Source organism: Podarcis muralis, chromosome 1 (assembly GCF_964188315.1).
Source record: "Podarcis muralis chromosome 1, rPodMur119.hap1.1, whole genome shotgun sequence".
In the NCBI taxonomy this organism is placed as follows: Eukaryota; Metazoa; Chordata; class Lepidosauria; order Squamata; family Lacertidae; genus Podarcis; species Podarcis muralis.
Window position 1 is genome coordinate 48291643 of NC_135655.1, and position 23147 is coordinate 48314789.

At 43.5% G+C, this 23147-nt stretch overlaps 1 protein-coding gene across 11 annotated transcripts in view; it reads right to left on the minus strand.

The window, feature by feature from the left end:
* Positions 1-23147, minus strand: part of TMEM229B (transmembrane protein 229B) — a 41662-nt gene that overhangs the window by 15629 nt on the left and 2886 nt on the right. For 3 of the 11 annotated variants that reach the window (XR_013392725.1, XM_028725579.2, XM_028725575.2), the window contains exon 2: positions 9467-9703. The exons of 5 other annotated variants lie outside the window; for them this stretch is intronic. Coding sequence is in view for 1 of the 6 variants with exons in the window: in XM_077927861.1 (XP_077783987.1) it covers positions 1918-1932 (15 nt within the window). In the remaining 5 variants the exon portion in view is untranslated. Of the gene's footprint in view, positions 1-1917; positions 6062-9466; positions 9704-23147 lie in introns of those variants that run through there. 3 more of the 11 variants (XR_013392726.1, XM_077927861.1, XM_028725576.2) reach the window with 3 other exon arrangements.

The window sequence follows — 23147 nt, forward strand, 5'->3', positions numbered from 1 at the left end:
TGCTGCTACTTCACAGCAAGAAGTCCCCATCTGCACTTTCTGCTCAAAGCAGGCGCAGTCATATACATGGCCGGTAAAGGCTGAAGTCACGGGATTCACCGCCCTGCCTGCACTGCACTTGATGACAGATCTTTGGACCAGCTGTCCCAACGGGCCATCAATAATTTCATCAAGGTCCTCAGTCAACCCTGGTTTTAGATTTCCATCTCAGTGCATTTCCAAAGAGAGCAGAAATGTTGGCATGTCTTTAAGGAAAAGCAAGTCTTAAAAGAAGTGGGCAGGTTTTGGCTTGCTCCAGAATTAAAGGGGCAGCTGCTATGGCGACCCATCCAAAACTGAAAATCTCCCACTGATTGTCACTAATCAATCTAGCTCCGATATGTGCCATTTATGAGTCAACACGACACTTTTCAGCCGTTGAACACAAGTCAATGGAACTGCTCTTTTCTCTTTTTTTATTCCTATCGCATGTAACATTTTGCAGCTTAATCTTAACTGGCAATTTTCTTGCTGACGCACGAGTCATAAAGGAGTCCAGGCCACTGAATTTCCCATTACCATATCGACTTTGATGGCCAATTGCAGGGGCAATTGATTTGTGCCTTTAAGCTATGTCAATAAAAAAAGCTCACAATGCACTTTTCACTCTAGTGTTGCGGCTGGACAGACCGCAAGACTGGACTTTGGAGTGAATGGGGGATTTTACCACACCCATACAAAGAGCAGGGGTGATCCAGGACAGGACCCCATGGGGAAACAAAGGTACAAAGTCCACTTATCACCCATACCAATATTTCACTCCAGATTGGTAGGTCCACACCTGCAATTTACTTTTTAAAAGCCATGCATGCAATTGCTAGCTGCGGGAGTGGTATCTCATCTCATTTGGCCCTAAGATTGAGATACTGTATAAATTAAGACACATTATGATTTTTAAGGGCAACTGATTTCAAAAATTAGCATACGACACAAGAGCTCAGGGGTAAACATTTTCATGCTGGCGCCAAGGAGCAATCACTGTTTAGTTATCACTACGGAAGAGGCTATAACATGTAGTCTAGCCTGCATGTTAATTCCTTTTCTTGAGAGCAGAAACACCTTGTTATGATAAAATATCTCTCTCTCTTCTAGGTAGCAATTTCCCTCTTCTTAAATTTTGGCATAGTGAACCTCCCTATGTAAACTAGGGAGGAAAACATTGGACTGATAAACAAAAACCCTCATATAAAATATGAAAATAAACAGACACAATTATTGTTCCAGATAAACTGCCTTTTACTATCATTAGTCACATACACTGTTGGTACATGTAGCTCAATTCTATATATTGGGGTGAGGAACCTGTGGCCCTCCAGATGTTGTAGGATTTCAGGAGTCATGGTCTATTTCCGGGAATGCTGTTCAATTTTGTTATGTACTTTTTAATGTGCTTTATTTGTCTAATAACTACTTTTGTAATTATGCAACTCTCTTCACATTGTATGCTACCTTGAGCATGGTTTTGACTACAGAAAGGCAGCACACAAATAAAATGATGGTAAATTACAATCCAATATATGGAAGGCAACAGGTTCCTAACTCCTTCGGTATGCTGAATTTTATATTTCTGGAGATGTGCTCACTCCAGTTATTGCTTTGAAATATGAGGGAGCACGGAGGCTTTTGCCACCACCGCTGATTCTGTCATTTTGCTAAATAAAAACAGAGCACAACGATCATTAGAATTAACAAAATAATCAGCACCAAGTTCCCTTTACCACAAGTCCAATCCTTAGAATTTGAGTTGCTTTATCACAGTGGGACACAAAGCAGGCAAAAGTGAACATGAATAATCCAGTTGTCCTGATGCCAGGTGATCTTTGCTTGGGGCAAAGTTTCAAATGTAAACCATATGGAGAGCAAAGAGAATTATATTACCTTGCAACGGCTCATTTCCTGGAGTGGCTCTCTGTCTTACAGTACAGTACGATTGAAATAAAATCCTATTCACAGTCTGCTCACCCTTGGAGAGGAGACAAAGTGAGCTCTCTCCTGCCGAGGGATCACTACACTCAGCAGCTTACAGAAACCCGGTACTTCAGTCTCAAAAGGAAGTTGTGTGAAGCCCACTTCCTGTTTGCAAAGCCCTCTGGCAGCTGTAGTCATGATCTTTTGGAAGTCACTGTACAGACTGCTGAATCACCAAAAAGAGAGGAAAGATATGAAACACCTGCTACATAAACTCCATTAGAGGGAGGTAGAGGGTGATGTCATGGGCCAGGAGTCAGCTTCACCTGCTGAGTAGCAGCCTGAAGGAGCAGAAGGTGAAGTGACTCCACCTGCTGCTGATCAGCCTTCTTGCTCCTGATGAGAACCAGTTGGCTCCAGCTTTCTTAAGCAGGCTTTCCAGCCTCAGTCAGTTGCTGGAAACAGCATTTGTCATTCCTGACTAGATCTTGCTTCTTGTGACTGTGAACCCTCAGCTTTCTTGACGCCTGAATCGTCTGACTATGTGCACTGAGGTACTCCTGACCTTAGGACTGGACTGAACCTTGCATACAGACTCTGCCTCCAGGCAAGTACCCCCCTGACACTCGGCTGGTTGGCTGGCTTCTCCCTCCACTGAGCTCTGCTGTGGCTGGCAGCACAGGACTATGACAGGTGATGATATGTCCACAACTTCACAAGGACATTCAAAATGGACGTTGGCCTATGAAGTTGCAGGAAGAAGAAAAATGTTGTCTTGTTGGAAGGAGCAACCTGCCATAATGACAGAAAAATACACACAATGCCTAGAGGTGCCCCTGGACCAATGTCAGTGCACCGATACATCCCCATCACTATATCAGTGTTTTTAAAAAAAGGTGTGGCTTTTTTTTAGCGTTTCTTTGGTCCAAAGACTGCATTCAGCCTTGTCCACCCCCCACCTCCCGGTAAATCAGCAAATAGTCCTCCTCATCACAAACAAGTACATTGTGACCAAAGTTAGTCAAGTTATTTTGGAGGACGACACCGAAAAATCTCACAAGTGACTCCTCAATCCATTATGTGCCTACTTAACATGAATTTAAGCTTCAATTATTGCTGGTTGTGATTTTTGCATCTCATTGTCACATAATCCTACCTTACCTGCCAACTAATATTTCACTTCATGTATTTGTCAAAGGCGGCTTGAGTCTACAAAGGTTTATGCCATAATACAATTGTTAGTCTTTGTGGTGGCATAAGAATCTTGGTTGTTTTTAAATAACTAACAATTTGCTGCCCTCTCATGATATCCAGATTCAGTTATCCAAGGCAGCTGGCTCACTCTGTCTAATGGCAGGGCTGGCTCCCTGTTATTGCCTGTGCTGCTACCTTCTCTATAAAGTTTTATAAACAAAGCAAGGAGAGCTCCCCTCTCGCATGTCTGCTTCCTTTTCTCGAAAGGAGGATATTGCTGCAGCATAGTTATTAACTATAGAATTAGTTTCATAGAAATTATTTGATATCCTTTTTTACAAACAGAACTCATCATGGCCATTTTATCAGTTATAAATATGAACAAATAAATACACAAGAAGACTGTCTACACCGGAGGGCAATGGCACAACAAATATCCAGGAGCAGAGCTAGTGTTGGCTGCACAAAAGACACAGGTGAAAAAAGGCCTTCAGTTTGAAAATGCCAATTCTAGATGATATGAATTTCCCATTATAAGTGTGTAGGCAAATACCTACAGAGGTCTGGCACAGAAGGTACATAAAACAGATTTCCTCCTGGATAAAAGTTGAACAACAATTTCACAATGAAGGATTAAGCAACTCAACACAAATTATACAAGTGCCGTTTTATTATTTATCCAGTAAAACCAAAATTGCTCCTTCAGATACAAATGCTATTCAACATCAGAACAAGCAACAGCTTATTCTAAACAGTACTGCCAGCAGTAGGTCACCTGCTATACTATAATGACAGATCAGAGCAATTGTGTAGAGGGGAAATCATGGAGAGAAAATAATGACATATTATCCAAGAGTGTATAAACTCTGTCCTGGAAGATTTATTCTGCTAAGACAACTCAAATTCTGCACCAAGAGAAGCTGAACATTGTAGCGTCTAGACCAGGGGTGGGGAGCCTCAGCCTCTGGGCTAAACCCGGTCTTGTTTGGCCTGCTAGGCCATTTTGGGGGAACCATGTCCTCCTGGTCCACACCTGATGACATTCTTGATATCAGGCACGGGGCAGGTAAGGATGGTGCTTTAAAGGAACAATCAAGTGGGCTCCCGATTCTTCCATCGCTGGAGCAACATGCAGTCCCAGCCACCCATCAGCTCACAGGCAAAGGGAGCATGCCATGCTCAAGGAAGGAAAAATAGTTTCCATTGTGCATACATTATGCAGACATTATGCATAAAGTATACATTTTGCGTACATATTATGCAAATTTAGCCTATTTTCATATATACACTCCTTTTCCCTACTTTATTTCCCTTCTGCAAGTAGTCATTTGGAACAGGAAGCTGCTAAGGAGAGCACTGAAGTCTTCCCCATCCTCAGAGAAATCCCTTGCTATTGCCCTTGACAGCCGTACGGTCTAAGCTTGCTCTTGAAGTAGAGCGACTTGCAGTGCAATTCTACATTTCTGCTCAGAAGCCATTTCTACTGAGTTCAATGCGCCTAAGTGTGTAGGGCTGCAGCCTCATGATGCTGGATGCATACGCTGCATTTTCGTGAGCCCTGAGTGGGAGCACATGCAACAAATGTCCATCATCCATCCACCCTCTGCTTGGTTGTGAAATGCAAGGAACCTCAAGGTTCTAAGGGGAAGCACTAGATGCCACAGGGGAAGCCAAATATTCACATTCCAGTCACAGTTGTGGATTAAAGCATCTTTCCCCAGCTAGGCAGGCTCCAGCTGCTTTGGGATACAGTCGCCAAACAGCCCCAGGAAGCACAGCGGAGCTGGCAGGAATTGATAGGAGTTGGAGGACGCCAAGCTGGGGAAGGCTGCATTAAACAAACGCTCTGGTTATTGACATGATTGGTTTGCATCTGGTTCTATTTGTAATGTGACGGTTCACAGCTAGGCTCTAGGTTTCTGTATGATGTGTGAGGCTTAAGCCAGTCTGGATGCTTGCAGTTGTGCCACAATGTGTTGGTTTAATGAACTGTGACCCAGTCCAAATGCTAAGGCACCAAGAAAGTGGATTCGTAGATCAATGTGTGTGCGTGTGTAACTTATTTAAACAAAAAAGATTTATTGGCCTTCTCTGGCTTCCTTGAAAAGATATCTCATAAACTAAAAGTATTTAAAGGGCAGAACTCAAATGGCATTTTTTTTGAAGACTTCTATAGTGGAAAGATGGGATACAAACGAATAAAATATATGCAGCATTTATACCTTTATGCTTTCAGTGTTGCATATACTTTATTACAATATAACATAAGGCAGGGCAGTACTGTCAAATAATCCTGGTAAATGTAGTGCACCCTTCTCAGAATTACAGTTCCATAGCCCTTAACTAACTAGAGTTCCCAGGATTCTTTGGAGGAAGCTGTGTGCTTTAAATGTATGGTGTGGATGTAATTGGCTACTCCATATCTTTGTTCTCCTCAGCAATTACTAGCCCCTTTTTCTGGAACATTCTAGAAATTTAAGCTGACAAAGCAGTGATCTTGCACTAAGGGTCAAAAAAATAAATCTATTAATTGCACAATTGCCTCTCCCTTATTTCTAAGTAAACAAAAATGTGGTGCCAAAGGCACAGAGACTTCCTGTCCAGAGGCTTTAGATTATGCTCCAGTGCTGTTTTAAAAGCTCTTAGCTGCTAACCAATGTTTTCATTGTTATAGCAACAAATTAGTACGACTTATACAATGGAGAAATTGATTTAAAACTGTCTTTTTATTGGTGACAACTTGCCTCGGTTGAGATCGATCCACCCTGCTCAAAACTCCAAAAATAAAAACTTGTAAGATTAAAAGCAACTCTAGCAGGAACAGAGCGTTTCTTTTCTAGCAAAAATATAACATTTCCATGTTGCAAGTATAATAATAAACCTGTTTGAGGCTCACACACAACTTCTGAAGAGGCAGACAACTTGCATAGCACTGTGAGCAAGTAGACCAGTGCGATCTCTTTATATCATGATGGCTATGAGGGGCAGAAGGGGACGCGGGTGGCGCTGTGGGTTAAACCACAGAGCCTAGGGCTTACTGATCAGAAGGTCGGCGGTTCGAATCCCCGCAACGGGGTGAGCTCCCGTTGTTCGGTCCCTGCTCCTGCCAACCTAGCAGTTTGAAAGCACATCAGAGTGCAAGTAGATAAATAGGTACTGCTCTGGCAGGAAGGTAAACGGTGTTTCCGTGCGCTCCTCTGGTTCACCAGAAGCAGCTTAGTCATGCTGGCCACATGACCCGGAAGCTGTACGCCGGCTCCCTCGGCCAATAAAGCGAGATGAGCGCCGCAACCCCAGAGTCGGTCATGATTGGACCGAATGGTCAGGGGTCCCTTTACCTTTATGAGGGGCAGAAGCAAGGGTAAGAGGCACCTGTGTGTGTTGTTGAGATATATGTGTACAAAAAGAGAGACAGAGAGACCATCTGCTGCTAGTGCAGCTCAAGCATTATCCTGAAAATCTATGTGGATTTTCAGTTAAAGAGCACTAAACATGGAATGACTGTCTGGAAGAATGAATCCCTTCCAACTCCATTTCTCTCAGTGCTCTTTGCTCAGATGATAATCAACAAGGACAAAAGCAAGCATAAGCACACCTGTGTCCATCTCTGGATTTCCAGATGGCTCCTCAATTTGATAGATTTGACTATCTTGCCACACAGAGGGTCACACTTGCTACCTCTGAAGTGTAAGAAGTGCTCCACAGCAACATTACTATGGAAACCACCCAGGCATTTCTTCAAATCCTGCTCCGTTGAACAATCTTAAAAGTACGCCGGGAAACCTTGCTGTGAGTTCTTTGCCATCCTTGCATCTGCACAGCAGACTAACCCAAAGCAACGGGGAACATTTCACTGTAAGGCTTATTTTCTTTTGCATACTTTGAGCTCTCTACACCAGAGTCTAGCAGTTGTACATATCAAGGCCACAGCTTAGAGCTGTACAAGAGGGGATCATTGTAACCCTCCATTTAAGGAGTCTCTTTTGACACAAGCTTCTATACTGTGGCATTTCACAAAGGTCACTACCGAAAAGAGCCCTGTTGCGTGCATCAGCTTTTATCAAAATCTTTGTTATTCATAAATAATAGGGAATGAAACTAGGCATGCCAATGTTCTTTTTACTAAACTGTGTATAAGTCCCCTTCCTGTGTTATTCATACGAAGGGAAATCATGCAATAACTGGGAGCGGGTGCACACTGCCTGCCTCATCCTTAGGGTTGCATGGCCAAGCTAGCCATGGTCTCCAATAACTGAATAGGAGTCCTTTTTGCAAATACCTGCTCATGCAAAGTCCTTTGTTGTCCCCTTCTCCTTGTGCCCTCTTGAGAGTCCCATGGACTGCAAGAAGATCAAACCTATCCATTCTTAAGGAAATCAGCCCTGAGTGCTCACTGGAAGGACAGATTGTGAAGCTGAGGCTCCAATACTTTGGGCCACCTCATGAGAAGAGAAGACTCCCTGGAAAAGACCTTGATGTTGGGAAAGATGGAGGGCACAAGGAGAAGGGGACGACAGAGGGTGAGATGGTTGGACAGTGTTCTTGAAGCTACCAGCATGAGTTTGACCAAAATGCGGGAGGCAGTGGAAGACAGGAGTGCCTGGCGTGCTCTGGTCCATGGGGTCACGAAGAGTCGGACATGACTAAACGACTAAACAACAACAACAGTTCCCTAAATTCAGAAGTCATGGGTATTAGTTCTTGCACAAATGGTGCTGTGTGTGTGTGTGTGTGTGTGTGTGGCCAAAACTTGTGTGGACTCGGTTGAACCTGTATTCCGTCACATTTTCTAGTGCAGCCTTTCTCAACCTTGGGTCCGTAGATGTTGCTGGACTACAACTCCCATAATTCCTGACCACTCATCCTGCTAGCTAGGGATGATAGGAGTTGTAGTCCAACAACATCTACGGACCGAAGGTTGAGAAAGGCTGCCTAGTGTAACCTTGGCATAGATTCAGGGGCAGGGCTATGCAGAAAAAAGCAGGTATGGATACGGCTCAGCCACAGTAGCCCATGCCCTGGTAATCTTCACTACTGCAATGCTGGACTTTCAAATGCTGCTGCAATGTGTTATTTTATTGCATTTACTGTATTTTCTCCCTTTGTGCTGTATACTGTTCCAAGAGGCAAATGTCTTGCTAAATCAGTATAAATAAGTTGTGCTGTGCTCCCTGCTTCTGTTGTAACATAATAGTCAGGACCAGATAAATATCACCTACAGTTTGCAGTTTTTGCAACAGACGACACCCATGTGCCTAACTTCATACATTGCAACTGAATTGTGACACATTTATATTTCTAACCTCTCTCTCTCTCTCTCTCTCTCTCTCTCTCTCTCTCTCTCTCTCTCTCACACACACACACACACACACACACACACACACACACACCAAGAGAGAGCCCTGGATGACATCCAACATCAGTCATAGTCAGAGCAGACCCACTGAAATCAATGAACCTAAGTAACTTAAGCACATTGGTTTTAACGTGTCTATTCCGAGTACGACTTAGCTGGATATCACTGGGATCTGGAGAGGAGACAGTCTGACTGGAACAACCTTGAGATGGAGTGGCAACAGCCCATAGTTAAGAAACCTGACTCACGCTGGGGTTTAAACACCTGCTTTAAATAGCTAGGTCATACACTCTCCTCCACAGGATATACAGCCTGTTGGATCAATGGGAACCTGAGCAGCAAAATGTAAAAGAAGTTATTGAATCCAGTGGAAAGAGCTTATCCTCAGTGAAAACAGGGAAGGTAAAAGGTGGCACTATAAATCAACAGCAGGGACTTGAGCAAACAAAGAAGAGGAAGTTTGGCAGCCCACAAGCCCTGTTTCACGGGCGCTGGATAGACAGCTTGGGAGAATGAAACTGCCGTGTTTCCTGCCGACCTGGACTAACCCCTCTCCCCGCTGCTGGCCTGCCAGTGCACCTCTGCCGTGACCTAAAGAGACCTCGACCGAGGCAGGGAGAGAAATTCCTCCTCCCAAGCCCTTAGCTGCCAACTCCAATATGGACAACTGCCCAGCTAGTAAGTGACTCCACACAATGAATTTACTTCACTGAACAGCTATTAAATCAGCTTTACTTCTTAAGATGGTGGCTGAAAGCGAATCAAAGCCTTGTCTGTTTTTAGCAAGCTTTTGGCAGAGACAAACCTGCTTTGCTTTCTCCTGTGCCCGCCCGCCCCCGCTCCTAAGAAAAGCCCCTTGGCACGTAAACAAGGCCATTTCCAACTCTGGGCTGAGCCACTGCCCTCCCCTGCCCACCACATGGTTCCTGGTAAAATTAGCCAAGCCACCTTTTTTTTGGCCTTACTTACCTAGAGAAGGGATTCTAGCAGGCTGCCCTTGCTACAGAACTTCTTGGACTACCACAGTTTTGATGGGGCAGCAATCGGGGGCCCGGCCTTCGCCCTCTTAAGCCAGCATCACAGCAGCTGCTGCAATCCTTTGAACTGGAGGCTGACAGAAGCAACAGCAAGCAGCGTCTATCAGGGTTTTTATCCTTTGGAAGTCGATCTGTGTCTGCATCTCAGCAGCTAGAACTCCCAAGCAGCCTAAATGGATGAGAACGCACAGGAGGCATTTGGGGGCATGAATTATTCATTCCCTTGTTCAGATCCGCTGCCAATAGATCTACAGTCTTCTTCGAGGCCCGGCATGGGACTCCACTCTTGTTTTCAACAGTAATGGAAGACATCTAGGTTTCCTTTGATAGTCCTCGAGGGCAAACGATAAGGGGCACTTGCTGTACTCGAAGCAACAGGATCAGGCATCAGGGAGTCAGCCCAATGTTCCTTTCTGAGCTGTGATCATCACTGCGCCACCCGGCACACCTGGCGAAATTTTGTTATCTCAGAATGGTAGCAGCATTCCTAGGAGCATCTGCCCCCATTTGGTCTGTAATAAACCTCATTCAGTTGCCCAGAGAGATCAATGCAAGCCCCTTTGCGAAGGGCAGGCAAAGCATTTGGGAGTCCTCGGTAGAACATTGCATTCACACCACTCAAGTTCACGTCACACTAGCTATTCCCTTGCTTTTTGAACGAATGTGGACTTGAAAATATGGAAGAACAACTTCACAAAATCACAATGTGGAACAACCTGCCCCAAATGCAGGAAACCTAAGGCCCTTGAGAATCCAAGGATCCATTTATTGGGTTGTTTCTCTGGAAGAAACCCGGCTCATGGTCTGAACAGTGCTTATCACCCTTACCTAGCCAAGCAGTTCTGGAAAGGAAGGAAGAACAGATCCTTCCCAATGGATCATCCCTCAGGACTTGGATAGCCAACGTAAGCAACCCTTGCCTGGAGAAGAAGGACCTATCCACTCCTGTCTAGACTGCTGCCTGCTCTGTTGCTGAGCAGGATAGAGGTAAACCACAGCAAGGCATGAGAGTGGCATACGCAGTGCTATAAAGCAGCCTTTGTCACCTGATGTGTGTCAGTGTCTACATACAATCATATTGTATCATGCACAGATATTTGGTGCCAATGGTTGTGCATCTATGTGAAAATTGTGTATAGCCAAAATTTAATTTCCCTTGGTTGGCATGGGGGGGAGCCCTGCAGGGAGGCTTTCTATGTAGCTCCACTGCCTCCCCTCACTCATCCTCATGTGAGCAACTGGCGGGAGGGAGGGAGCCAAAGAGAAATAAAGGGGGAACACAGCAGCGGCAGAAAGAGAGAGAGATGCAGGCAGAAGAAAAAGGCTGGAATGGAATCTGGAAAGGGTCTAAAGCCAAGCACATAATGTATGTTAAATGCATGTAAGATGTGACTTAATTGTACATATTAGCAGCTTAAAATGCATCAACCCCATATCCCCCTGCTCCATTTCAAGTCACTTTCTTATGTTGCTGTACACACCAGAGAGGGGTTGGTGATGTTTTCACCTGATGTACATTAGCTGTGCCAAATTCCTGTTCAGTGAAGTTGTAATGTGTGCATGCACTGTCATCTGTGCATGTGCAACATTGTCTCAAATGTACACACCTCAGCTTAACTGTGGCCTACATTTTCGAATCAGATGGAAGCTGGTTTTAAGGCATCAAACAGCATAATTTCTCGATAAACTAAAGGATACATAAGGATTGGGGCTAACCTCATGCGAATGCACTTTCAAACACCAGCAGTGGACTCTGGAGCCAGAGTCTATGGTAATGTGTACACAGCCTTCTACTTGGGTCTTGGCTGTGGTACAGGTGCACCAAAAGCTATTCACCACTGCCTTGGGAGAAACCTATTCCTCCTTACTTGCAAAATCCTGACTTTAGAGTTGAGGAGAGTGGGCGTCTATCAGGGAGAGGAGCTAATTCTCAGCTACAACACAGAGAGTAGGCAAATGGATGATTGCTTACTTAAGAGATACTGCATTGCTCAGGCAGTCTGCAAGGCCCAAGGGTATTCAGACAACAATGCAGCCCAATGCCACTCTGCTTTTAATGAGACAGTAGCTAAGATAGGCCAATTTTGTGATGTATGAAGGTACCTTAAGCATTAGTTACCTAAAGGGAGGTGCTAATTGGACAAAAGGTGTGTCTTAGTGCTTTGGAGAACTGTATTACAGCAGAACTCCAGAACCACAGTCAGAATCCTCTGGGAAGCAACTATTAAAAATAAGCTCTTCTGGGAAATGAGACATTGCAGGGGAAGAGATTCTGAATTGATGCAAGCTTTATATTCACTGGATGGAGTACACATCAGCATTCAACTGCCTAATGATGGAGATTGCAACCACCAAGAAAAGAAAAGAAAACTTGTTCCGTTGTCTGGAGAAGCTGTTTTCAACAGAGCCCAGCAAAGGAAGCGTGCAGCTGTATTGAGGCAATACTGGGTGTTGAAATTTTGCGCTCCTAACAATTTTGTGCTAGGGCAATCATGCTTGTGCCCCTCCCCACTACACTACTGCATTAAGAGTATTAAAACAATCCAACCTACAAGGTAGAAAGCTGCAACAACCCTGTGAGAACACAGCACCCAAAACGTTTTGCTCCTTGCCTCCAATTTGATTTCTGAGAAACAAGAGGGTAAATGGTAGAAATAATCAGCTTTGTAGCAAATCTGAATGCCTCTATTTTGCAGACTCTTCTCTTATGCTTCAAGTTTGCTGCCCCATTACAATGTAAATTAGCAAAAATGCAGGCTTTTTGAAGTCATTCCTGTGTATAAAAACAAAGCATGGAGCTGTTGACTGCATTCATATAGCTCTAAGAAAAGTGTAGGCAGCCACATTGACTAATGAAAGCATGTGCCTGTCTGGAAAAGAACCAGAACGTTTGATTCGACAATCACGGGGTCTCTAAAGCAAAATGCCATAAGAACAACTGTTGAAAACTGTTGAAAAACTGAAGGACTTTAGCAAAACAAATGATGGAAGGTTTTATATAGCTAAAACTTTTATATAGCTAAAACTGAAAAGTATGGACAGATGCAAAATTAGCCCTACTATTTTGTTTTACTCATATTAAGAACATAACCAATAAAGACATCAACTTCCATTTATTAACTGCACCTAGATTAGTGACTGCAAAAAATGGGAAAACTTTTAAATGAAAATCTTTTTGAAGCATGAATTTTGCAAGTATGGGACACTGTGCTTATGGACAAATTAACCATTTCACAAAAAGAATATTGATATGGGGTGAATAAGACTCACACCATCTATATGACATGGTATCCTTCTATGGACTTTGTTAAGACAGTTGAACATGGTTTTCACCTTCCATCAATTTGTGGAACTGTATGGAGATACACTTTCATTTGACTGCTTTTCTTGGAACGTCTAATACTACAATCATTTTTTTTCTGTACAACTGCTAAATTCTGTATTCCTTGTATGGGTATGTTTTATTGCTTGATTTTTAAAAAACCTGCAATGTGGGATGTATCTTAAAAGTGATACTTGAGAGATTCTGACAGCTCTCATTCCTGTGACATCATTTCACATTTTGGCTCTTTATCCGTTTGACCTTTAGCCTAGCAGTAATACATCTGAGGTTAATTTTGGGTTACTAACACTGACACAACATCCTATAAAAACTGAATTTGTGCAACACGATATTCCGTTAAAGCTTGAATTCTCATTATTGAAATGTATTATTAGCATGCTTTTGCAAGCACACCAAATGATAAATGGTACACCTTAAGACTCCAATGAACCAGGAAAAAGACCATTTTGTTAAAACCCCACCTACATCAGCTCTATCAAGGTTTAAATTAGAGTAAAAATATAATTCATCAGTAAACTCCCCTTGATCCAATAGGGATTGAGGTCAGGACACAGTTGCTTAGCAACCTAGCAGATTAACATTTTCCAACTGTTACATACTCTGTGGAGGACAGTGGGTTATTAAACGCTTCAGCAATACTCCTAGTTTTTCCACTCTTCTACTATTTTTTTTCAGGAATGAGTAACTTACGGTGCTATCCTATTAGGAATGTTTACTCAGAGGGAAGTCCCTCTGAGTTCAATAATGTTTTCTCCCAGGTATGTAACTGTAGCCTTACAGCACAATCCTATACATGTCTGATAAAAAAAATTAGTCCTACTGAGTTCAATGGGGCCTACTCCTAGGTAAATGTATAATATTTCTTTTATTTTACTTTTATTTTACCAGCAAAGTGACTTGAAAAATTGGCATAAAGTTTTAATTATATATTTAGAAAAACAATTACTGCTCAGTTGTGGTCATGTGTTTATTATGTGAAGTAGTTCTATTCATCACTTTTCAGACGGGCCTCAAAAAAATGTTTATATATAAATATAAAGTTTGTAAAAAGAGATGCAAGGATGTTGGACCAACAAGGGTATGACATCTAGATGAAAAGCACTTTAAATTATGCATCAGTAGGTTCATGTGCAGCAGGCTTTTTCAAAAATATTGTCAGCATTTCTATTCACTCACTTAATTCATTACTTATCCCCATCCCAGACATGTATACAGTTCTTTTCCTTGGTTGCTCAAATAGCAAATTAGTAATCCCATCTTCCATTTGGTTCAGTAGCAGTGAAAGGCCTTGAAGCGCTTCCTGCCCAGGCACCATACAGATGTTCTTGGTACCATCAGCTCTGAAGATCTTCATTGTTAAAAAGAGGTCAATCCATCACAAACAGCAGCCAAGCTAGACTGCACTGCGATGACTGCTTATGGGCAATCATCCCTAGCTAACAGGACCAGTAGTGAGGGGTGATGGGAATTGTAGTCCCAAAACATCCGGAGGGCCGAGTTTGGGGATGCCTGTGCTGGAGGAATTTACAGAAGACGTGGTTCCTGTCAAAGGTGCTGGCCTGAAACAGGACAAGCCGCAGTGAGAGTTGAATTCTAGTTCAAGACCCATCGCTTAAGTCTAAACTAATGAGCATCAGTTCTCAACCTTAGGCGACACAGGGAAGACAGCACATGATAGCGAAGGCGCTTAGCGGATGAGATCCTCTTTATGCACTAATCCATCTTTTATATAGAGCTTGAAGATTGCGTAGGGAGAGGATTTATTAGGAGAGGTTGCCCAAACTACTGCACTAGATTAATTAATTCAACAGCAGGGGTCAGAACACAGGATGACATAGTTCCTTTCTTGCTTCCCTACTAACATAAATCTATTTGAGTTCTTGCACAAGCAACTTTATTCTAAAACTGTTACAAGTGAGTACTCAATGTGAAAAATATTATGCATTGTCCACTTCAGATGCCCTTGAGGCTGGTCTCTGCTTTTTGACACAGATTGGTACTCTTGTCATTGGCAAAGGAGTAAGCACTCTGAACAAAGCTCAGTGTGGCATCATTATCCTTAATTAACACATACAACAGTAACTTTTACTAATGAGCCAGAATATCACTAGATCTCGGCTTTCTTTCCCAGCTGCTGCCAGAGTTAACACATAGCTATTTAATTTCCAAATATTTCCCTTCCAACAAAGGGAAATAAGTGCTCTTTTAAAGAAGAGAGCAGGGAATTATACTAGAATGGGTAAGAATTGTAATATTTTGGGTTTATTCTTTCCTCATTATGATACCCTCCCAAGTTGCTAGGTTTGAAACAAAAACTTTTGAACAATGACTACTGCAGCCTTCTACAAGGACCCAAGAACCTTCTGGGATCCTGTATCTTAATGTCTTCTGGAAACTCAGGTGCTCAGTGGCATGTTTTGGCTGCAGTGCTCTCAGAAAGGAAACTGCTAGTGGCAGGAAAAGCAACAGATGCCTGAATTTTGCATGAGAAGCTGAATTGAAAAGGTAAGGCCATATTATACAACACTAAGAGAAATACATCTCTCAGTGTGGAGCACTTGCCACCAAGGCTATTTTTTTTAAAAACCCAACAAACACATTTTACCATTAATGGGTATATAGTGTTTCTTGATGGCACTTTGCAGCAAGGCAAGGCAAGGCAAGGTGATCCCTGCTTTATGAACCAAAATACAAAATTCAATGCTGCTTCAATGTGAAGTCATCATATCAAGTACTTCTATATGTGAAAGATGGTGCAATCTTTGGGTTAGATTACTGCAATGCATTACATGGTTTGACTCTGGAGACTTCCCAGAAGCTTCTATTATTCCAGAACACAGGTGCAAGATTGCTACTGGGAGCACTCCTAGAACATATCTGCCCAGCTCCGAAACAATTTCACTGCTAGCAAGTGCCAGCCCAGGGCATTTTGCTGTATGATGTGAAACAGTAAACAGTTCCCCCAACCCACCATACAGTGCCTCAGGCCAACCATGTTATTGATACATGAGGCAGAAGACCTCACCAACAGTTCTCCTCCTCCCTGGCAGCAGAAAGAAAGAAAGAAAGAAAGAAAGAAAGAAAGAAAGAAAGAAAGAAAGAAAGAAAGATCAAATAACTAAAAACTTGCCGTTTCATGAATTCCACAATCAAGTGCCTGAGGTGGTTGCCTCACCCTGCTGGTGGGTCAATCTATTCCCAATAAAATTTGAAATGCTGGTGTTATATTTAAAGCCCTATACAGTGGTACCTCAGGTTACATACACTTCAGGTTACAGAAGCTTCAGGTTACAGACTCTGCTAACCCAGAAATAGTACCTCGGGTTAAGAACTTTGCTTCAGGATAAGAACAGAAAGCACGCGGCGGCAGTAGGAGGCCCCATTAGCTAAAGTGGTGTTTCAGGTTAAGAACAGTTTCAGATTAAGAACGGACCTCCAGAACGAATTAGGTTCTTAACCTGTGGTACCACTGTATAGCTTGCTTTCTGGGTACCTAAAGGATCCTCCTTCCCCACAAGTTTCTGCTTGTGCATTACGGTCTTCAGAGCCCTTTCTCTGAATGCCTGCTCCCTTCTGGACTTAGGCACATGATCACCAAAGACAGGGCCCTCTTGATTATATCAAATGCTCTCCTCTGGGAAACTCACTTGCACCTCCTCATGTACTGTACAGTGGTACCCCGCAAGACGAACGCCTCGCAAGACGGAAAACCCGCTAGACGAAAGGGTTTTCCGTTTGCGAGTTGCTTCGCAAGACGATTTTCCCTATGGGCTTGCTTCGCAAGACGAAAGCCCATAGGGAAATCTCCGGGACAGCGGGGAAGCGCAGCGTGTCTTCCCCACTGTCCTCGGACCTCCTCCCGCCGCCCACCATCGGAACGAAGCTCCGATGCCGGGCGGGGGGCGGGGACGCGTTCTCCCGCCGCCCGCCATCGGAACAAAGCTCCGATGCCGGGCGGGGGGGCGGGGACGCGTTCTCCCGCCGCCCGCCATCGGAACGAAGCTCCGATGCCGGGCGGGGGGGGCGGGGACACCTCCTCCCGCCGCCCGCCATCGGAACGAAGCTCCGATGCCGGGCGGGGGGGCGGGAACGCGTTCTCCCGCCGCCCGCCATTGGAACGAAGCTCCGATGCCGGGCGGGGGGGCGGGGATGCGTTCTCCCGCCACCCGCCATCGGAACGAAGCTCCGATGCCGGGCGGGGGGGCGGGGACGCATTCTCCCGCCACCCGCCATCGGAACGAAGCTCCGATGCCGGGCGGGGGGGCGGGGACACCTTCTCCCGCCGCCCGGCTTCGGATGGCTTTCCTGAAGAATTGGGGTGAGAGGAGGGTTTTCCTTCCCACCGCCAACATTCAGAATGCTGTTCTGAATGTTGGCGGTGGGGAGGAAAAACCCTCCTCCCACGCAAGCCCCGGGAACAGAGGGAAAGCGCTGCGCGCCTTCCCCTCTGTTCCCGTACCTGTCCTGAAGGCTTGCGGTGGGGAGAAAAGCCCTTCTCCGCACCGCCAGCCTAGCAAGCGGTTTCCCTAGGAACGCATTAATTGATTTTCAATGCATTCCTATGGGAAACCGTGCTTCGCAAGACGAAAAACTCGCAAGAAGAATAAACTTGCGGAACGAATTAATTTCGTCTTGCGAGGCACCACTGTAGTTAAGGTGCTAGATGAAGAGTTACTTTACTTTCCCAGGTTAGACTTTTGAACATTTAACCTGAGCCTCATTCTATTTTGTGACGGTTGCGTTATGTTTTCTACTTCTCTGCATCTTTATAGGATGATGATTTAAAACGTTGTGTGCAAATGCGCCACCCCACTCATGACCTCCAAGGGCAGCAGGCGCTTATGTGCGGGTGAAGGTGCACGGCTGTGTCTCTGTGACACCTGGGGACAAGGCACAAGCATCTCCCCCTTCCGCTCTTAAGGAGTGTCCAAACAGGTGGCCACTGTGAGACCCAGTGTGGTGCAGAGGTTAGAGTGTTGGACTATGACCTGGGAGGCCAGAGTTCAAATCCTTGTTCAGCAATGAAGCTCACTGGGTAACCTTGAGCCAGTCGCAGTCTCTCAGCTTCGCTTATCTCACAGGGTTGTTGTGAGCGGGGAAATAGGGAGGAAAAAAACCATGCATACCACTTTGACGGAAAGAGGAGGACAATTAATTAATTAATTAATTTTCTCCTATGTATGTATGAATAAATGAATTCTTCTGTAGTTAAGGTTTCATTAGTTTTCTGTTTTGTTTCAAATAGGGTGTGATATGCAATTTTTAAAAAATGAATGGGTGAATGAATAGCCAGAGTGTATTGCATCATATGTTTGCGTGTCACCTGCAATCTGAAGTAGTACTTTCTGGACACAAGTTTAAGACTCCATCTGCTGTTAGAAAGAGCTAGCCAGAGGCTATTCAAAATCTCTGGGGAAACAATGTACTTTCCCCACAAATACTTCTTTAGATGAGATATAGGAAATTTGCTTTCCATGCTCCGCTGCTAAACACAGCTGATGTGACTATTGTTATTTGTTAATAAAATAGGTCAAAGTTTTATTCTGAGATTTAGCCTAGAATCTTAGTATTATAATTAATCTGCTCTAATTGATATCATTTTGGGGGAAGGGATATTTAGCAGACTGCCAGTTTATCGGTTCAAAACCCTTACTGGATCAAAACCAGAGGCTATGGCATAGTATACAGAAATGATGAGCAGGTTGTGGTGCAATGCAGTGGGTCAGGGAGATCAAGGTTTCAATCTGTGCTTAACCATGTAGTTCACTGGATGATCATCGACTAGTCACTATTCAAATCCCTGGTTAAAAGGGAGCCTGGTTAGTTAGTCTCAACCGTGGTTAATGTCATTGACGATGTCATATTTAATTGTGATTAAGGCCAGCAGGAGATGGAAGGTGGTGGTGAAGACAGAAGGCAAAGATATCATGGCTGGTACATCTACACTGACTCAATGAGATGTCACAGCAGTACGTTTGAAATGAATTTTCTGAAACTACGGCACAGTCTTGTAGTATACTGTCCCTGGCAGTGGTGTAAGAATTTACTCTCACCTACGCAGTATTTTAATTCATCTTCTTTGCTTTTTATTCATTTCTACGAGCAGCACTTAGGAACGGTTAATAATGGGAAAGTTGGTATGAAGATAGAAATTAGACTCTTTTGTATAGCAACTGTGAAATGAAAAATTGCAAGTTAATAACCTAAACACACACACACACTACCAATGCTGAGTACCACAGAAATGCCCGTTAATAAAAATGGTTCCCTTTGTAGGTTACCAGTTCAGTGGCGGATTATCACATAAATACTGCATTCCTGAAAGCTGTTTCCTTTCACTAAGTGGAGATTTTTGCTTATGTTTCAGAAGGAAGGGTGACCCCCCCCCCATCATAATAAACAGGAACAAAAGCTGCTCACTCCTGATGCCCCACCCCCCCAAAAATAGCTGGCATCAGGGGAGAACACAGATCTTTGCTCCTTGAATCTTTGCATTTTATTTATATAACCAATGATTGATTGGTTATGAGTATTTACATACTGCCATTTAATACAGTTTTCAGGATAGCTTGGTTTTTGCTACTGGCTTTGCAGCTTATTGCTGCCATTTCTTGTCAATCTACAAAAAATAAAAATAAATCTCTTGACATGCCGTTCAAAATAACCAACACCATCCATGTCCAGAACGTGAATCTCAAGTTCTGAAAGCTGGGACCTAGAAAACTTATTACACCTGAAGAGCTAATCCTAGGAAAGCAAGTTGCACTGAAACCAAGTTTCTTCCGAGTAAATACTATTCTTAGTTTTAAAAAAATAGTCTTATGCTCAGGCTTCAACCCCTAACCCAGAATGCATCCACCGAGTTATAATCCAGCATTTTAAACCTGGTCATAGAAGCTGGTTTAAAGTGTGCTGCAGTCGAAATTAAGCTAAGAACAGGCACTGAAATCAATGGGACTTAAGAATGCTTAGCTTTGGCTGGATCATGCCCCAGCTTGGCACTATACACTTGGTTCAGTCACTGTAGACTCAGATCTATATATGGGTTGTCAATTTTACCATTTCCTATGTTTCTCAACTTTATTCCCACAAGGAATATGTTTTGAATAATGCTTGTATTATGGACCATAAACAGCAACGCCATCAATGTTAGCTACTCCTGCGGTCCATAAAAACCCATTGACATTAGGGTCCAAATATGGGGGAAAATACAAATGTTTTATCACTTCAAAAGGGCTTCCTCTTTTTAGATGGAGAGTGAGGAGGAAGTGAAACTTCTCAAGATCTAACCAGCACACAGTAGGTTCTCCAGCAAAATTTGCAGAACCTTTCGTCTAGAAACAAATTGTTTATTATAGTACTGTATGTGAGAAGATCTGCAGGGGATCACTTTGGGCAGACTGGCTTCTAACAAAATGTGTCAACCTTCCCCCACAGGCACCAGGGCTGCTGCCACTCAGACAGCTCAGCTCAGAAATGGGTGAGCACTGCTACCACCAAGACCTAATAAAGGGCTCTTGGAGCTCTTGAGCTTAAACAGTCTACAGCAGGGGAAGAGGGTGGAGAAGGACTGGCTTGCTGGAGAAGGAAAGGGAGGAGCAGAGGCCTGAAGGACCTCTGTTTCCCCACCAGCAGGGAGGTATAGGAAGCCCCGACAAGCCACTTCCCTAGTTCTCTCCAGGTTCTATTTAAAATAACAGAGAAGATAAACATGGGTGGGCAGAATCATACAATTTGGTAATGGCCACAAAATTTAGCATCCCCCCAAATCAGCTTTGCTATCTATCTATCTATCTATCTATCTATCTATCTATCTATCTATCCACATATTGCATCAATATTTTAAGAGCTACAAATTCCAAGAAAAAACTGTTGATGTTCAAACAGACCAAACCACCACCATACCAAAGCAGTACACTTCCCCCCTCTAAAAGGATGTAAAGGTAAAGGTAAAGGTACCCCTGCCTGTAAGGGCCAGTCTTGCCAGACTCTGGGGTTGTGCACCCATCTCACTCAAGAGGCCGGGGGTCAGCGCTGTCCAGAGACACTTCCGGGTCACGTGACCAGCGTGACATCGCTGCTCTGGCGAGCCAGAGCCGCACACGGAAAGGATGTAGAGTCATACATAAAAGTTTAGTCATTAGTTGAAGAACTTGAGCATTATGGAGAAAGCAGATCCTTGCACAATATGGTAGAAGACTCATCGCAAAGCTGCCCAGCTGGATTCCTGTTAGCACGTGATATGAATGGGAGCCAGTGTTCAATAAAGTGATCCTTCTCTGTCACACCATACAGTACATGAAATTGCTGTTTATGTTTGCCCGTGAAACCTGACCTCCACGTTCTTTGTACCATTGAAAAATATATAGAGAGTTCATATTTTTCCAAATCCTTGGAGATGGTCAGACTAGCTGCTAATAAACAGATTAATGAGATTAAGTCTTCCTAATTGTCAGAAATGCCCAGAAGTGCTATGCATGGATCATATCTCAGTTCATGGGCAATCCTATTTTTCCCCCCAGTGACATTATGTTTGCACACATGAGTCATCTTTTCTAAAAGCAAGTTTCTAGACCTTATGGGGATAAAAAATAGGCTTAAAGATGTGTGGGGAATGCCTAATAAAAATCTCAGATGCAATGGAGGTCTAAAATGAATTTCCTGAGGTCAGGAGGTTTCTGCTTAAGTGCCTTGCATAGTTCCTACAACTTTTCACAACTAATAGAAGCAGAATAAATTATGCAATGTGTGTGTGAGTGTGTGTGTGCGCGTGCGTGTGATATATATATATATATATCACATATACACATACACTCACACAGTTAATTTGCATTGTTGATTATATTTATGTAGGTCAGATCTAACTTATTGAGTACACATCCATCTAACTATAATTTTTCCGTACTGAGAAAATCTACTGCTATCTGACATTTGTCAAGCTGATTGTTCACAAGAATTCAATAATACCAACAGCTGTTCATGTTAGCAAATTCACCTCCATTCAAATGACAGTCCGGCAGTCAGCCATACATGAGTTTTCCCAAGGTTCTCTTTTTGTCCTCAGAATGCTAGAGATTATAGGTACTATTTTTAAAACACTGGCTATTCCTGGCAACACAATATAGTTGGTTTCAGAGCAGCACAGAACGGTATACCCATTTGTTGACAACTGGTACATATTTAGCTATGGATACAAGAGAGATGATGTACTTTTCCCTCTTTAGAGATAATTAAGTGAGGAGCAAGCAAACCATGTACCTTTCCTGTATATCCTTTTGTTTATCCTGAATTGATTTAAATTAGTCAAATCAACTGAACCAGTTTCATGTGGAAAAGCATCCTAAATTTGGGTGGGATGGGAGAACAATGTATGCGATATTACTATTTCAAGTAGCTGGGCTTAATACAAACATGCTCACCCCTTTGATGACTTCCACTGTGTTTCATCACAAATATAGAAATCACCACAGGCAGGTTTCTATCCCTTTTTATTATCTCAAAATACAATTTCCACTAGAGTAAGTGTGTAAGGGAGCAGTCCTAAATATGGGAAACCACATAAATTATGCCAATTTAAATTAAGCTGTTGTAAAATATCCCAGATCCAAACTCCATTCAGCAGCTGGGATGTTGATGACTGAGCCAGCCTAAGCCTGGAAGAAGGGGAAACAAGCCCTTTGAAATAGAGTTTGAGTTCCAGCACCATTATTGCTGGCTTAACACACATCAAGTAATATGACTGAGCTGAATAAACTTAGGATCCAGCCTAGGTCCTGTCCCCCCCCCCCCTCTCAGCTGGGAACTAGGTGGCTGAGCTAAACTGGGTGGATCTTTAAGATGCCATTATCCCTTTAAAAAGGGACATTCCTAGGCAGAGCTGTGGCTCTGCCTAGGAATGTCCCTTTTTTAAGGGATAATGGCATCTTAAAGATCCACCCAGTTTAGCTCAGCCACCTAGTTCCCAGCTGAGATCCTAGCTCAGCTCAACTAGATCCCAGATCTAATCTTAGGATTGTGCCCTGAGTCTGTTGCATCAAAACCCTCAGTGAGCCTTGTGGCATCTTAACAAATGTATGAGGTTACCACCTTTCATGGGGTAGAGTCCAAGTCATCAGCTGTACAGTGATCCAGTGCAAAGAAATCAAGTGATGTACATGTGTTTTATGAGCAAGACCTAATGTTTCAGATATCACACACCAACGGTAGTTAATTCCTGTTCTCCAGCCCTATGCAGTCAGTCTCTGGCTGAGTAGGAAGCACTCTACTACCT